The 18,654-nt window shown below is 44.7% G+C and overlaps 1 protein-coding gene across 1 annotated transcript in view; it reads right to left on the bottom strand.

Moving 5' to 3' along the window:
* The window catches only part of TCF25 (transcription factor 25), a 66,886-nt gene that overhangs the window by 19,706 nt on the left and 28,526 nt on the right, over positions 1-18,654 (bottom strand). The window contains exons 11-16 of the mRNA XM_030204618.1: positions 17,439-17,544; positions 16,269-16,428; positions 11,912-11,999; positions 8,915-9,073; positions 7,968-8,058; positions 5,978-6,057 (exon numbers count right to left, since the gene is read on the bottom strand). Coding sequence (XP_030060478.1) covers positions 5,978-6,057; positions 7,968-8,058; positions 8,915-9,073; positions 11,912-11,999; positions 16,269-16,428; positions 17,439-17,544 — 684 coding nt within the window. The remainder of the gene's footprint in view (positions 1-5,977; positions 6,058-7,967; positions 8,059-8,914; positions 9,074-11,911; positions 12,000-16,268; positions 16,429-17,438; positions 17,545-18,654) is intronic.

Genomic DNA, 18,654 nt, shown 5'->3' with positions numbered 1-18,654 from the left:
TAAGCACAGCATGTCGTGTGCTCTGCCACGATCTCCATGGTGCTGTGGACGAAAAACACCTCAGGCCCATGGGTGTGCGAGAAATGAAGGCCAGTGCTGCAAACTGATGTAGCTGCTATAGATGTCTTGCTGATAAGAGGCTGCGGCTGAGCTGCCCAAGAAAGAAGACACTTTCCAACCTCCACAGATAAACCCCCAAGGTTCACCTGTTACCCCTTAATAGTACAGTGCTGATAAAAGGAAGAAAGAGTCATCTTCTTTCAATTTCAACTCTGCCTTAAAGGTTTATTCTCCTTTTTCTCCAGAAAGGAAGAACCTTTTTTAAACAAGCAAACAAAACAAGTGTGTGTGTATAAGGGGGAAGGACTGCAGCCTCCAACAAGTTATCCCTCAGCTTCAATAAAAACTATTTATGTCTACCCCCCTCCCTTTTTTTCATAATTGAGCTGAAGCTTAGCAGGAAGTCACCCCCAACTCAACTAGAACTCGGTTCTCCAACTGACCCAGGAGTTGTCCTCTGCAACCAGTCTAGAAGCTGTACAGTGCACTCATCACCATCTGCTGAAGACAGAGAAATACTGAACACCCAAGGCGGCATGATGCCTTTATAGGGCAGAGTACATAAGCTGTTAATCTCTCTCTCTATCTGCTGGTTGATTGACAAAAACTCATGGTTCTGGATTGATATGGTAAAGATAAGGAAATTTCCATTATAAATATTCATAACTTGTGAACGTATCTGTTGCACAAATTTGGTAGCCTTTTATAAAATTACCTCTAAATGCAAAGAAAACAATGTGTTCAGAAACACTGAGACTAAGATGAGCTCAACTTGGAAACTACTACAAGGCATAATGTGGATTTCTCATCACTTTGTACAGTGATGTTACAGCATGGTCATCAACAAAATTAAAAACCAAGTCAGTATCCTATATAATAAAACGCACCTCCAACATTCTGAAGCTGTCTCCGTGGCACTTAAGCCTTGAGGCATTCGTGCTTCTGTGTCCATCTCCTGAAATGATGACGTCTCCCACTTCCGGGTGCGTCACCAGCGACAGTGCCCAATCACACCATAGCAGTGCAAGCCAACTCCAACGGACTAAAAAAAAACCCAGCCAAACCCGCACGAACTTCAATTGACAAAAGGCAACCGACAGTGCCCAATCACACCATAGCAGCGCGAGCCAACTCCAACGGACTAAAAAAAAAAAACCCAGCCAAACCTGCACGAACTTCAATTGACGAAAGGCAACCGGCGTCAATACTGCTGGTACCACACACGCGACAACCCCCCCCCCAGGGGTTATCTCTCTTGCCCATCCCGAGTCGCCAGTACACCACGTCACCCAGCCACAGCCCCCCTCACCTACCCTCCTCCCCAGCACACACCCGCCTGCCTCCCTCTCTTCTCCGACTTCGGACCACCGCCCTCCACCTCCTCCCTGACTACCTCCCGAGTCGCCGTTAAAACCCCCCATACTCTCCACCCTCCCATCAAGAATCGCCTCTGCACGTAGAGGACCCCACCCTTTCCCCACGAGTTCCAGGATTGTTGTCCCACCGTTCATTGCTCCATCACTTCAAGTTCCAGGCACCCTCCCACCGAAGCCGTCAGCAGCTGAACAAACCATGCAGGCTCTGCCCTTCTCTCTCTATCTCAGCTCTGGTCACACACTTGCTGAAACAGGACATCAGAGGGCCAAGTCTGCATGCTTTGGTCCGCTGCTGCCGGCCACCATAACTCCCCTCCACCACCCACGCTGACCCACTGCCATACCCTCTCAGTTCACCACCACTCTCAAAAGCCACCCACCACTTCCTCCAACTTTGCCAGCAAGGGACATCCCCCAACCACCCCCCCCCTCCAAAAAAACCAAGCCAATAAAAAAAAAAAACATCAGCACCACACTACGGGCAAAACCCAGTCCCCCCCACCCCAAAAAAACACTGACCCCCCCCCTCCAAGTTCACCACCACAACACACCCAGCCCCTGTCATTGTGAGACACACACACAATCACACACATCCACCACCAAACACCCAGTGCGCCCAACACTCTCTCACCTACACACACACACACAAAATCTCTCTGTGAGACACACACAGACACACTCACTAGCACTGTGACACACATGATCTTTCACTCTCACACACACAACCACCGCATCCCTCCACCCCAAAACCACGCACAAAAACACTCACTCTCTCTCTCTCTCTCTATATATATATATATATCACCCCTGCAGCAATAACTACCCTCAAAGCCCCCCCCCCGCCACTTCCTCCAACTTTGCCAGCAAAAGACATCCCCCCAACCCCCCTCCGCCCCCTCTTACACCAAAACCCTCTCAGTTCACCAAACCACCCCCCCTTTCCATTGTGACACACACACACAATATCACAAAAACAAAGACACTCGCCCCCACACTCCCAGTCCACACCACCCTCTCTCACTTACACACACACACACACTCTCACACACAAACTACCTCTGTGACACACATGAACTTTCACACACACACACTCTCACACACACAAACTACCTCTGTGACACACATGAACTTTCACACACACACACAACCACCGCACCCATCCACCCCAGAACAACGCAAAAAAACACACATACACTGATGTGGAACAGGGACACATGCACACTCCCTCTCTCCCTCTCTCTCTATATCATCCCTGCAACAATAACCACCCTCAAAACCACCCCCCACATCCTCCCACTTTGCCAGCACGGGACATCCCCCAAACCACAACCCTCGCAGATCTCCACCCCCGTCCCCCCTTTCATTGTGAGACACACACAAAATAACACAAAAACACAGACTCTCGCCCCCAACCTCCCAGTACACCCCACCCTCTCTCACTTACACACACACTCAATCTGTTACACACACACACACACTCTCTCTCTCAAACACACAATATACAGTGGTGGAAATAAGTATTTGATCCCTTGCTGATTTTGTAAGTTTGCCCACTGACAAAGACATGAGCAGCCCATAATTGAAGGGTAGGTTATTGGTAACAGTGAGAGATAGCACATCACAAATTAAATCCGGAAAATCACATTGTGGAAAGTATATGAATTTATTTGCATTCTGCAGAGGGAAATAAGTATTTGATCCCCCACCAACCAGTAAGAGATCTGGCCCCTACAGACCAGGTAGATGCTCCAAATCAACTCGTTACCTGCATGACAGACAGCTGTCGGCAATGGTCACCTGTATGAAAGACACCTGTCCACAGACTCAGTGAATCAGTCAGACTCTAACCTCTACAAAATGGCCAAGAGCAAGGAGCTGTCTAAGGATGTCAGGGACAAGATCATACACCTGCACAAGGCTGGAATGGGCTACAAAACCATCAGTAAGACGCTGGGCGAGAAGGAGACAACTGTTGGTGCCATAGTAAGAAAATGGAAGAAGTACAAAATGACTGTCAATCAACAAAGATCTGGGGCTCCACGCAAAATCTCACCTCGTGGGGTATCCTTGATCATGAGGAAGGTTAGAAATCAGCCTACAACTACAAGGGGGGAACTTGTCAATGATCTCAAGGCAGCTGGGACCACTGTCACCACGAAAACCATTGGTAACACATTACGACATAACGGATTGCAATCCTGCAGTGCCCGCAAGGTCCCCCTGCTCCGGAAGGCACATGTGACGGCCCGTCTGAAGTTTGCCAGTGAACACCTGGATGATGCCGAGAGTAATTGGGAGAAGGTGCTGTGGTCAGATGAGACAAAAATTGAGCTCTTTGGCATGAACTCAACTCGCCGTGTTTGGAGGAAGAGAAATGCTGCCTATGACCCAAAGAACACCGTCCCCACTGTCAAGCATGGAGGTGGAAATGTTATGTTTTGGGGGTGTTTCTCTGCTAAGGGCACAGGACTACTTCACCGCATCAATGGGAGAATGGATGGGGCCATGTACCGTACAATTCTGAGTGACAACCTCCTTCCCTCCGCCAGGGCCTTAAAAATGGGTCGTGGCTGGGTCTTCCAGCACGACAATGACCCAAAACATACAGCCAAGGCAACAAAGGAGTGGCTCAGGAAGAAGCACATTAGGGTCATGGAGTGGCCTAGCCAGTCACCAGACCTTAATCCCATTGAAAACTTATGGAGGGAGCTGAAGCTGCGAGTTGCCAAGCGACAGCCCAGAACTCTTAATGATTTAGAGATGATCTGCAAAGAGGAGTGGACCAAAATTCCTCCTGACATGTGTGCAAACCTCATCATCAACTACAGAAGACGTCTGACCGCTGTGCTTGCCAACAAGGGTTTTGCCACCAAGTATTAGGTCTTGTTTGCCAGAGGGATTAAATACTTATTTCCCTCTGCAGAATGCAAATAAATTCATATACTTTCCACAATGTGATTTTCCGGATTTAATTTGTGATGTGCTATCTCTCACTGTTACCAATAACCTACCCTTCAATTATGGGCTGCTCATGTCTTTGTCAGTGGGCAAACTTACAAAATCAGCAAGGGATCAAATACTTATTTCCACCACTGTAGCTCTGTGACACACATGAACTTTCACAAACACACACAGACACCGCCCCCCCACCCCACAAACCCCACAACAGAAACAAAAACACATACACTGATGCAGAACATAGATAGATGCACAGTCCAAACCACAACCCTCTCGGCTCACCACCCCGCCCCCCCCCTTTCATTGTGAGACACACACACAATAACACAAAAACACAGACACTCACCCCCAACCTACCAGTACACCCCACCCTCTCTCACTTACACACACACAAACTCTCCCTGTTACACACACACACTCTCTCACACGCACAATATAGCTCTGTGATACACATGATCTTTAACACACACATACACACAACCACCCCCCCCCCCCCAAAAAAAAAAAAAACCCCACAACAAAAACAAACACATACACTGATGCGGAACATGGATAAATGCACACTCCATCTCTCTCTCTATATATCATCCCAGCAACAATAACCGCCCTCAAAGCCACACAACACTTCATCCCACTTTGCCAGCACGGGACATCCCCCAACCCCCCAAACAAAAACACTTCCCCCCCCCCCCCCAAGCCCCCTGCCACACCTACTCAGATCAACTCCCCCCTCCTTGGGAGACACACACACAATACCACAAAAACACAGACACGCCCCCTCCTCAACCTATGACCCCCCCCAAGACCCCCAAACTAGCAAGACTCCTGTACCTGCAAGACAAAAACAATACAACCCAACAGCCAACCCCTCCAAGTTCACCAGACATTCCCGCCCCCCAAAGTTACACACACACACACACACACACACACAACACAACACACACACTGACACTCGCCCCCACACTCCAACTTTGCCCCACCCTCTATCACTTACACACACACACAAAATATCTTTGTGACAAAGAGATCTTTGTCTCTCACACACACATGCAACCACTCCCCCCCCCCCCCCCCCAAACCCCACAAAAAAAACACACACACAAACACTGATGCGCAACATGGAGACATGGACACTCACTCTCTCCCCCGTCACACCCTCTCAGTTCACCATCCCTGCCCCCTCCCCCACCACCATTCTGAGACATACACACAAAACCACACAAACACAGACACTCACCCCCAACCTCCAAGTCAACACAACCCTCTCTCACTATCACACACACAAACTATCTCTGTGAAACACACACACACATATGAATAAAACTGTGGCACAAACTACTTTGTCAATCTCTTTTACTAAATCCTACAAATACAATAACATAACAACCAACACAACAACAAAAAAAATATATCACACACACAAAAATGTAAATTAATCATTACCAAGATAACACAATTATCCTAAATATCCCATTCAAAACATTAATTGCAGAAAGCAAATACCTTACTAGTGCCCGTTTCATTGATCTCAGAAACGGGCTTTTTTTTTACTAGTAGTTATATATAAAGCTAAAAACGCTTACCTTTCTGGCCTGGTATAAGAAACTATAGAATCCAGAGGTGGCAGGGGGTCAAAGCCTAGTACCGCTTGAGAAGTCACTTCCTGCAGAGAGACACAGCAGAGACTCCATGATTATTCTAGTCTAGAGGGCAAAGGTTAAGTCAGATAAAGTGTGAATGAAATAAAACCAGAATCATCCTGTCCTGGGACCTCTTCTTTTCTCCATCTATGCATTTCTTGATTAGCTTTCGAAGGTTGCTCTTCTTCGTCAGATCGGAAATAAGCAAATGTTAGTAGATGACAGTATATATGAGCGAAACATCAAAGCATTTCAGTGACAGTCTCGCTCATATATACTGTCATAGTAACATAGTAGATGACGGCAGAAAAAGACCTGCATGGTCCATCCAGTCTGCCCAACAAGATAAACTCATATGTGTATACCTTACCTTGATTTGTACCTGCCTTTTTCAGGGCACAGACCGTACAAGTCTGCCCAGCAGTATTTCCCGCCTCCCAACCACCAGTCCCGCCTCCCATCACCGGCTCTGGCACAGACCGTATAAGTCTGCCCTCCACTATCCTCGCCTCCCAACCACCAACCTCTCTTCTCCCACCTGCTCCGCCACCCAATTTCGGCTAAGCTTCTGAGGATCCATTCCTACTGCACAGGATTCCTTTATGCATATCCCACGCATGTTTGAATTCCGTTACCGTTTTCATCTCCACCACCTCCCGCGGGAGGGCATTCCAAGTATCCACCACTCTCTCCGTGAAAAAATACTTCCTGACATCTTTTTTGAGTCTGCCCCCCTTCAATCTCATTTCATGTCCTCTCGTTCTACCGCCTTCCCATCTCCGGAAAAGATTTTTTTGCGGATTTTGTCATCTACCAACATTTGCTTATTTCCGATCTGATGAAGGGCAACCTTTGAAAGCTACTCAAGAAATGTATTAAGTTATGTCCAATAAAAAAATGTATCATCTTATTTTCTTTTCCATGTTTTATTTTGTTTTATTTCTATTGATTACCTTTAAAAGTGGACTAACACGGCAACCACACCTCTCTAGTCCCAGGTTAATTATCTGTGCCTGGGAGGCCCCATCCATGTCTCTGATCAAACAGTATCTCTACACAGAAGGCCTGGGAGCTCCTCACCTACGCCTGGCTTTACTTGGGACCTAAGTCAGTCTGGGAACCTGACTGGTAGAATTTGTTCATCCAGGGAAAAACAACCCACTGACTTTTGCCCTGTAAACTAGGGCTCTGTCTCTACTAGGGGAAGCATCTTAAAAGACACTTATCCTGAGAGACCACTTATGGAATCCTACTCCACAGGTAGTAGGACCCAAATTTATCAACCTGAGGAGCCTAAGATCCTGCTGTACCAATCCAGCACATGCCACCATCTGCTGGAGACCAGGGAATACTGGCAACGGCTTCCTCCATATTATCCCTATATTACAGTGATATCAGTGAAAGTTTGTAATCCTCTGTCTCCATCGGCTGGCAGGGTAGCATAAACCCACACATCTGGCCTTGTCTGGCAGAATAAGGAACTGGTGTTTTTCTTTGTTTTGCTTTAATCGTTTGTGTTTTTGCCCTGGTTGCTCTTCTGTTCTCCTTTTCCTTCCAGCTCAACTGGAACCAGTGCTGGAATTCTAGCGGCAGGCACCTTCATTCACAGAGATTTTTCTCCTCTCTTAACAGCCCCACCCCTCTCACTGTTCCTAGCTCAGATGCTGAAGTGACTGCCCCAAGGCTTGGATCCAGAACCCTGTATCACGAATTCTAAATCTGTTCCTCCTCAGAACTGATCTGGGGGGGCCTGAACCCAAACCACTGCCACTAAGCAGGTTTTCCTTTCGATTTTCATCACATATACAAAGTCTTATGTCAATACCATGTCCTGAATTGGAGAAAGAGCGAGAAGGGGGATAAAGGGGCAGGGTAAAGCAAGGACAAAGCAATGAGAGCTGGAGGTTTGGAAGAGCTGGCCAGGGATCCTCACCAGAGGCAGTGCTGCCACAGCTTCCTTCATTTCTGAGAGAATCATATGACGATAAATGTTCCTGGGAGCACTCTGATACCGAATTTTCCTCCTGTGGGGCAGAGAAGCAAAACAAGCTACAAATTCTTCCAATTACACATTACTTACTCTTCTCTTTTTATGATATATCCAGACAGCAGGGCTTTTAAAACACAATTTTTTTTACTGACATACCTTTTTTTTTTGAAGCACATATTGTGCACTGCCATTTATGCTAAGTTGAACTTAATTGAAATTCCCCCTTTTATGCATCCAGACTCTTCATGATTCTGAGTATAGAGCTTACCAGAGCCTCAGCCCAAGGCACTGGAGACGAATGCTGATTGCACATGTTTTTACTAATTGTTTTTTTTTTCTGGGAAGCTTTCCCACCATCCATCATTTGGCACCCCTGCAGCGCACAGCTGACTCATGCATTTAGAAGCAAACAAGCACTTGCCTAGGTCAGGACCCTTCCAGAGAGATGCAACTCTTAAAGAAAGCAAAACGGGCTTTTGAACAGCCTGTGCATGGTTTACATAGATCAGCTGCCGAGGCAGCCTGAAGGGGTCTTCAGCAACTGGAACTTTTCCCATGTTAAACCCTATACCCTGCCTTTCCCGTTCAAACTGTATGAATCCTTCGACAGGGCCTGCTTTTCTGTAATGTTCAAAGCGGATAACAAAGATAGAAACTGAGAACAGAATACCAGAAACCTAAGGGCAGACCAACAACGTTAAACACAGATTGCAAATACTTTGTGAGGATCTTCCCGAGACAGGGGTGTGTTTACTACAGGGAACCTGCCTTTTCCCTACGCAGAGGGCTGTCCTGCCGCTAAAGTTCCTGTCCTCTGCACAGCAGCAGCAAATGCTTCTCCGCATCAGCGGCTGAAGCAACAATGCTGAAAGAGCTGCATCATTACTCACTTCTTTTCACATTCCTCCACTATCGGCTCCTGAGCGTCCACCATTCGCAAGACTTGTTGGACATTGGCTTCAAGCCAGGTCATGACTGCAGGATCCTTCCAGAGGCTGAGAGTCCTCCCCACGTACAGGGCGATCAGCTGGCCCAAAGCAGGTGGCTGGCTGTAAAGAAGGAGACACTTTAATCTGGGACCTCAGAAACATAGACCAAAAATGACTGGTGTTATGCCAACTAGACTACTGCGATGCCATCTATGCTGGGTGCAAAGAACAAATTATTTAAAAAAACTTCAAACTGCACAGAACACGGCAGCCAGACTCATATTTGGCAAAATGAAAGTGCTAGTCCTTTACGAGAAAAACTACACTGGCTCCCTTTAAAAGAATGGATCACTTTTAAGGTTTGCACCCTGGTTCATAAGATAATCCACGGTGAGGCTCCAGGATATATGTCAGACCTTATTGACCTACCAACCAGGAACTCTACCAGCTCATCACGAACATTCCTGAATCTCCACTACCCAAACTATAAGGGACTGAAATATAAATTAACACATGCATCCAGCTTCTCTTACATATGCACGCAAATTTGGAATGAATTACCAAAATCCATAAAAATAACACACATCATGACCTTCCGTAAACTATTTAACTTATTTATTTAAGAAAGCATACAATAACAACTCCTCATAAATTCAAATTAACAAAACGCAATTATACAACATGTTTTCTCTATATCTCAACTGTTTTGCTAATTATCTTGATTTCCAGTTTAATGATCCTAAAATGTTCAAGCTATTTTTTGTCATGATTGAAGTTTAACCCATTACCTTTAGCTCTTATCATAGGACGAACTTTCCTCTTGTAACCTAACCTAATCTGTCCCTTTGCCCCAACTATGTATTTCTCCTATCCGGAACTGGTAATCACCACTTGCGGAATTATGTAAGCCACATTGAGCCTGCAAATAGGTGGGAAAATGTGGGATGCAAATGTTATAAATAAATAAATATACTGAAGACCCTTCCATATTTCCCATCAGGTCAAAACAATAAACCTGTTGCACTGGGTTGTTATGCCTTAGAAATGGAGGTCAGCTTGAACAGCTGAAATCCTTGTATTAGGGGCTGCTATTTCCTTCTTTGATTTACTCAATATTTCACCCTATTACAATATTCAGAGCACATTACACAATCAAAAATCATTCATAAAATGCTACTAAACATATCCCAACACATACGTCAACCCACCAAAACTCCATTAAAAAGAATACCACGGGGTAAAGAAGCAGCTCTTTGATTTTCTAAGAAACATTAAATAACCTGGCTCACATCAGATAGTTTCTAAAAGTGAGCTCCATAACGATGCGGAGTAACTGCTCAAACCTCTTCTCCTTTTGGTCCTAAGCTTCGAAGAAAAAAATAACCTCAATGCTCCATGACAGCAAAAAAATCAATCCAACAAAAGCAGTCATCTGAGAAAGAATCTAAAATGTCACTAAAAGAACTTTAAAGCTAATTCGTCCAAAAATATGGCAGCCATTGGCGGTCTCAGAAATGCAGTGTAGTGGACCCAGATGGAAACAAGAAGCAGAGCCTTGGATCAGAGGAAGCAAAGTTTATTATTGGATCCAAGGCTCCACTACACTCCTTTTCTGCTGCAGTTTGATTTCTGATATTTATTCCCTCTGATCTGCTCATTCAGCCATTGGCAGCCTTACAAAATAGGCATTACACAGTAATGAGCTTCCAAGGTTCAGGTCTGCAACACACTATTTGCACAGCACAACTCAAGGAATCAAACTGGTGGGGAAAAACTGCTGAACACGCAGACTCCTGCCTTGCGTTGTTTAAAAGCTCCGGTTCACATCTCACTAATGCAATCAGTTTCACGGACAGTGGAAAGCACAGGCACTGCCATTTACAAACCAAAATACTGAACAAAATAAAATGCACCCTAGTTTCTTACTCATCCACAGAACCAATTACTAGCAATTCAAGTACAACTATCCAAAACCACGCGTCTGTAAGCCCAGAAAGAACAAGAGCCTGTGAAGTTGTCAGCAGGAGAGGCTGGATGTCCTCCTCAATGTGCAGTGGCCATCCTTCCTTTCAGGCTGAAAGAACATCCACCTACACACATCTGGAAACATCAGGCACTGAACAAAATGAGACACGCCTTCCCTCCCGCTCATTTGCACTGGTTTCATTCTTACATAGAAAAGAACTACTATCAATTCTACAGTTAATAACAATTTAAACAGCAAATGGTGAGCCCCAATTTGACTGTCCCTACTTGACTGACTGTACATTTGTCCTTTAGATTGTAAGCTCCTGTGAGCAGGGACTGGCCTTCTATGTTAAATTGTACAGCGCTGCGTAACCCTAGTAGCACTTTAGAAATGTCAAGTAGTAGTAGTAGGCATGGGGGGGGGGGGGGGGGGGGGGGAGGGGGGAAGCCACTGCTTGCCCTGGGCTTGGTAGCATGGAATGTTGCTACTATTGGAGATTCTACGTGGAATGTTGCTACTATTGGAGATTCTACGTGGAATGTTGCTACTATTGGAGATTCTACGTGGAATGTTGCTACTATTGGAGATTCTGTTGCTACTATTGGAGATACTACATGGAATGTTGCTACTATTAGAGATTCTACATGGAATGTTGCTACTATTGGAGATTCTGTTGCTACTATTGGAGATACTACATGGAATGTTGCTACTATTGGAGATTCTACATGGAATGTTGCTACTATTGGAGATTCTACATGGAATGTTGCTATGCCACTAGCAACATTCCATGCCCCTACTTAACTGACTGTACATCTGTCCTTTAGATTGTAAGCTCCTTGAGCAGGAACTGTCCTTCTATGTTAAGGTTGTATAGCTCTGCATAACCCTAGTAGTGCTTTAGAAATGTTAAGTAGTAGTAGTAAAAGGAACGACTCAAGGAGTCTGGTTTTTCTCAGTTTGACCCTTTAATTTTGCAGTTGACAGTTTACCTTATTTGAGCCGTCAGCCCAAAGAAGGAATGGGATGAGACTGTTGAATCTGGCTGTACTCCACAGTGATCTAGCAAAGGCATGAGAACTGGAAGAAAAACAACAGTATCAGAGCCCAGGCAGCGCCTACTTCTCCGATAACCTTCAACATCTGTCCTGTGTGCACAGAGCTGAACCGAGGGGGCAGGGTGCGCATGTTGCGAGACCTGCCATCTTCAAAGTTTGATGCTCCCCCTCACTCAACTCAGCCCAAGCTTTTGCTCCTCTCTCTCCTACTAGGAGAAATTTGGTCTTATCAGCTAATTTTCTTGAGTCCTACCACACCAGTCCAGATGTGTGGGTTGTACCTCTCTACTAGCAGATGGCCACTGAGAAAAAAAAAGGCTGTGTGTTCTGCCCTACAAGAGGCACCATGCACTTTGCTCCCCCTCAGTACATCTGTATCAGAGCTACGAGAACCTGCCCAATTCCTTCAACAGACAGGACAGGACAACTGAACCCCTAAGTACCTACACCCTTAGTAAAATTGTTCTTTGCCAAAACATCATCTTGAAAACAACTGGACAGGATTCTGGACTCAAGGAAAGAAAATGAATTAGAGTTAAGAGCAAATTTCTCCTTCCTTCTCATTCACCAGATCAATCCAATCCACAGAATGACGCTTAACGCAGAAAAGACACAATGCCTTATCCTTTCATCACAATATAATAGAACCAATTATACTAATATAAATATACCAAACCATATTCTTCCTGTTGCGGATACTCAAACTTCTGGGAGTCACAATTGATCGAAACCTTACTTTAGATAGTCACGCAAAAAATGTATCAAAGATGTTCCATGCAATGTGGAAGCTTAAAAGAGTGAAACCTTTCTTCCCAAGGGAGGTATTCCGCAAGTTGTTGCAATCTCTAGTATTAAGCCACTTGGACTACTGCAATTCCATCTATGCCGGATGTAACGCCCAAATCATTAAGAAACTCCAGACACCCCAAAACACTGCCGCCAGATTCATATTTGGAAAAGTGAGATTTAAAAGCGCAAAACCCCTCGGAGAAAAATTACACTGGCTCCCACTAAAAGATCGAATTACATTCAAAATCTGCACCCTGGTTCATAAAATCATTTATGGAGAGGCCCCGATATATATATGTCAGAACTTATAGACCTACCAGCAAGGAACACAAAAAGGTTTTCACGCACCTTCTTAAACCTCCACTACCCCAGCTGTAGAGGATTCAAATACAAATCGGTATATGCATCCAGCTTCTCCTTCATCTGTACGCAACAACGGAACGCACTACCGAATGCCATAAAAACAAAGTATGATCTGACAGCCTTCCGAAAGTTACTGAAGACTAACCTGTTCAAAGAGACTTATAAAAAGAATCCTTCATAAAAGACTTAACATTAAAACTGTATCCGAACTAGCCAATACTGAACTCTTTAATTTGAGAACTTTAATCATATTATTATTGAACGTTATACTTTATCCTGCTCTCATATACCTGATATGAATTATTTACTTCTAATTTACCTGATATTTTATGTACCTTAATTGCAATACTCTGTACTTCTCATTCCGTTAATGGCGATCGCTATTGTGGCATAATGTAAGCCACATTGAGCCTGCAAAGAGGTGGGAAAACGTGGGATACAAATGCAGCAAATAAATAAATAAATAAATAACAAGCTACATGGTGGCTCATACAGGCTGGAACACAACCTTTTCTACTTTGTGTCTGTCTGCTAGTAGCAGGGTACAATCCACACGTCTGTACTGGTCTGGTAGGACTCAAGGAAAGAAGTGGAGGAGTGGCCTAGTGGTTAGGGTGGTGGACTTTGGTCCTGGGGAACTGAGGAACTGGGTTTGATTCCCACTTCAGGCACAGGCAGCTCCTTGTGACTCTGGGCAAGTCACTTAACCCTCCATTGCCCCATGTAAGCCGCATTGAGCCTGCCATGAGTGGGAAAGCGCAGGGGACAAATGTAACAAAAATAAATAGATACTATTGGAGATTCTACATGGAATGTTGCTACTATTGGAGATTCTACATGGAATGTTGCTACTATTGGAGATTCTACAGGGAATGTTGGAGATTCTACATGGAATGTTGCTACTATTGGAGATTCTACATGGAATGTTGCTATTCCACTAGCAACATTCCATGTAGAAGGCTGCGCAGGCTTTTGTTTCTGTGAGTCTGATGTCAGACTCACAGAAGCAGAAGCCTGCACGGCCACATTGGTGATCTGCAAAGGCCAACTTGTACATGGAATGTTGCTAGTGGAATAGCAACATTCCATGTAGAATCTCAAATAGTAGCAACAGTGGAGGAGTGGCCTAGTGGTTAGGGTGGTGGACTTTGGTCCTGGGGAACTGAGTTCGATTCCCACTTCAGGCACAGGCAGCTCCTTGTGACTCTGGGCAAGTCACTTAACCCTCCATTGCCCCATGTAAGCCGCATTGAGCCTGCCATGAGTGGGAAAGCGCAGGGTACAAATGTAACCAAAATAAAACAGATACTATTGGAGATTCTACATGGAATGTTGCTACTATTGGAGATTCTACATGGAATGTTGCTATTCCACTAGCAACATTCCATGTAGAAGGCTGCGCAGGCTTTTGTTTCTGTGAGTCTGATGTCAGACTCACAGAAGCAGAAGCCTGCACGGCCACATTGGTGATCTGCAAGGGCCGACTTCTACATGGAATGTTGCTAGTGGAATAGCAACATTCCATGTAGAATCTCAAATAGTAGCAACAGTGGAGGAGTGGCCTAGTGGTTAGGGTGGTGGACTTTGGTCCTGGGGAACTGAGTTCGATTCCCACTTCAGGCACAGGCAGCTCCTTGTGACTCTGGGCAAGTCACTTAACCCTCCATTGCCCCATGTAAGCCGCATTGAGCCTGCCATGAGTGGGAAAGCGCGGGGTACAAATGCAAAAAAAAAAAAAAAATTAGCAGGTAAAACCAAATTATTTCCTTATCCACCAGACCAGTCCATAACCAATGGATATAAGAATGCATCCCCTCTTAAACTGGGTGGGATCCAGAAAATACTGCTCTAACCACTCCTGCTCCATTAAACCCTGTCCTCTAAAGGTGAAGCATCCAACCTATAGGTCATCTTTTTCCCAGGAATTAAAGTGTAGGTCTAGTATTGATAAATTGAAAAAGGGAAAGAGGAAGTGGGACTTGATATACTGCCTTTCTGAGGTTTTTGCAACTACATTCAAAGTGGTTTACATATATTCAGGTACTTATTTTGTACCAGGGGCAATGGAGGGTTAAGTGACTTGCCCAGAGTCGCAAGGAGCTGCAGTGGGAATCGAACTCAGTTCCCCAGGATCAAAGTCCACTGAACTAACCACTAAGGAAGTAATATGTTGTATTAGCTCTATTAACTCTCAGGATGTTATGTTGTATGATAACTAAGGGGTTAAAGATAAACTTAGCCTTGGATATACTAATTTTATTCCATTTTTAACTTTTAGGATCATTATATAATTTCCTAAGTTTTTCTGATCTAGTATCTTGAACTGTAATCCGCTATGAACTATGTAGTTGGCTTTAGAGAGCTATAAATAAACTAAAAGAGGGCTACAGCAGCCAACTGCTGATCTGCTGCCTTATCAGCCCTTTTGGGGGTCCCCCCCCCCCCAAAAAAAAAATACTTTGGCTGGGGGGGAAGGGAAGCATCAAGAAAAGCAGACCATCACTTAGCCCCAACAGGAAGAAAGGAGAGACCTGGCCTCCTCCAGGTCCCCAAAAGAGCAGCTGGCCCATGGAGGACCCTGGATGTGTCTTCCATCCAACAAGCTCAACTGGGTTATCAATTCTCCAACTGGGCCCAAGGGCTACTAGCCCAGCTTAGAAAACAGCTGCAAATAATGCATGCCACCATCTGCTGCAGACAGAGAATACAGAAGAGCTTATGGCTGCACAGGACTCTCAAGTCTTTGTTTTATGTCTCCATCTGCTGGCTGGAGGGCATAACCTATTAGTTCTGAACTGGTCTGGTGGACAAGAAGGAAACAGAATTTAGATTTTTATATCAGCTCGCCTCTATGTTCACAGCTTACTCTTACCCTCCCTAGTGATGAGATGCTCCAGTGTCAAATTCCCTCCCATAATGCTATGCAGAATGACATGTAGTATCGTGAAAGAATGGAAGAAAACCCAAACCACAGAAATGAGTGTAGCAATGGAAAATTAACCCTAACAGTACTGAAAAGATGATGGCACATTTGTCTCCCGTGCTTATCTTTCTCAATGTGTTGGAAACCCACTGCTCATCCTGATCCTGTTCTCTCTAAGCCCATGCACCAAGAAGAAAAGTGATAAATGATACTTACCACCAGGAAACATAATAAGTGCATTTTGGATGAGGTGGGCCGCCTTTTCCTGAAAATTTGTGAGGTCTGTCTCTGAGATATCTTCCTGCTGACTCAGGAAAAAGTATGCTAAGGGCACCGAAAAGGCAAAGTTAGGGAGCTGTGAAAGATTCCGGTGAGTCTAGGAATGAGAAAGAAAAAACAATCATGGGAATTGCATCCACAAATGGACCCAGCTGTAGTTTTCACTAGAATGCCAGCAAATAGAAATGTTAAGGACACACTCTGCACCATTTCTGCCAGAAACAGCAGTATATAAATCTGTTGACTCACTTTACTTCCAGGGAGAGCAACAGATAAGAGTTAACAGAGATCTCATCTTAGTCCTAAGCCAACAAGTTAGCAGAAGCTCAAAAGAATGTAGGATATGCCAGGCTGAACTGCATCAGTGGTCCACTGAGCTCAGCTTCCTGTCTCCAACAGTGACCATTCAAAGTCACTTGAAATACCCAGCAGGTCCCACTCCCAGCACACCTGGAGGATATCTGGAATCTAGGTCCCTCCCCATAGGTGCTTAAAAGAGAACAAATATATTTAAAAAACGGGCAAACGCACAAGCTACAATATTCTCAGGAGTAGCCCCCACACTGGAACTTACTGCCAGAGAGGCTATGTCTAACTCAAGACTACCTCTACTTCAGGAAGCAGGTGGAAGCCTGGCACTTCTCCCAAGCCTTTGATACATGTGGTGAGTGACTATGCACTCACTCTGCAGCTGAACTAGCTTGCTGCACACCCTGTACCTTAGATTAGTTTGAAGTTTCCATCTGCTGATAGGATTGCATAAGCCCATGTGTCTGGACTGGTCTGCAGGGATGCTAAGAAACAGGTTTTTAATGTTTTTCCTAAAAAGTAGAACGTTCAGTTCTAATATCATAACTGTAAATGGGGTCTGATCACAATTGTAAACCAGTGATGAGGGTGAAATAATGGGGGAAGCACTTGATCCAGCTGGAGAACCCAGAATGATTCTCACTGTAACCTTGTAAGTTGACACAGCTAGTTCTCGACAGCAGGAGCATTCGCAATGTTTTTGACAGTGCTTTTGGTGCAATAGACCTCCAAGGAATGATAGCTGACCATGTCTGATCTCTACCTCCCTCCTACCATGGCTATGTGCAGAGAACCTACCTCCCACTCCTCGAACACACGGGTCAGGAAGAGGTACTCCCGGGCTCGTAGAGAGAGGAAATCAATTATTAGTAGTAAGCACAGTGGGTCATCCTCAGGATCCAGGCTTCAAAGGAGAGGAAACACAGCCAGGGTTATAAGAACACTCTGCTTCTTAAAAATTTAAAAACAGAATAAATAAAAACATTTCTCTACAAACATTAAAGCAGAAAGTCAGATCCAGGACTGAACCAACTGATAGAGGACACTGTGCATTTGTGCTCACAGAGACATTGGAATGACCAGAAAAGCAACATGGGTTATTTCCCAGAGGGTGTCCAAATAAGTAATGTGTGACTCACTCACCAGAGCGGGGCACAGGAAACCAACAGACAAAATGAGGAAAGAAAATTAGCAGGTAAAATCTAAATTTTCCTTAAGTCCCACTAAACTAGTCCAGAACTTGTGGGTCCATGCTTATCCACCAGCAGATGGAAACAGAAATAAAACTCCTGTGAGCTTTGCCCAAAAAGGGCACCATGGAGCCTTCAGTGTTCAGTATTTCAAATGACCAAGCAATAAGATCAAATTTAGTTCAATTCTTCTCGTTCTCCAAATCAAGATCTTCTTTTCCCATGTTATTTATTTTAAATTCAGCTCTATAACCATGAAATGGTGCTAAACTCAAAGTCCCAAATTGAAACAGCACGAAAACAGCAAACTGTAAAGAAAATACATTTGTGTATAACAGGGAGATATGCTGGACTAGTCTGATAGAACTCAAGGAAAGAAAATTACAAGGTAAGACCTGATTTTATATGTCCCTATCTGCACCAAACCAGTGCAAAACCTATGGAATGTTAGAACACAATTTTTCAGATGTGAGGGCTTTTGTAACCCCCACTCTAAGCACTTATGCTCCTTCAGTCACATCTCATCTAGAGTGCTTAGCAAACATAGGGGCCCTTTCACTAAAGCTTAGTGCACGCTAACAGAATTAGCAAATGCTAAGCTTTAGTAAAAAGGCCCCACAGGCAAAGACCAGGTCGCTGCTCTGCAAATGTCAATCGGTGCAGCTATATGGAGCTCTGCCCAAGATGTGTCAATACCTCCAGTAGAATGAACTCCGAGATCCTTAGGAGGTTGCTTATCCTTAAGAATATACATTGAAGGGATAGCTTCTTTGAGCTGATGAGAAACAATAGCCTTAGTGGCTTGCTTGACTTTTTCTGCTTCT

This window comes from Microcaecilia unicolor, chromosome 5 (assembly GCF_901765095.1).
Source record: "Microcaecilia unicolor chromosome 5, aMicUni1.1, whole genome shotgun sequence".
Classification (NCBI taxonomy): domain Eukaryota; kingdom Metazoa; phylum Chordata; class Amphibia; order Gymnophiona; family Siphonopidae; genus Microcaecilia; species Microcaecilia unicolor.
The sequence above is the reverse complement of the archived record's forward strand: the minus strand, read 5'-3'. Positions and strand labels throughout refer to the sequence as shown.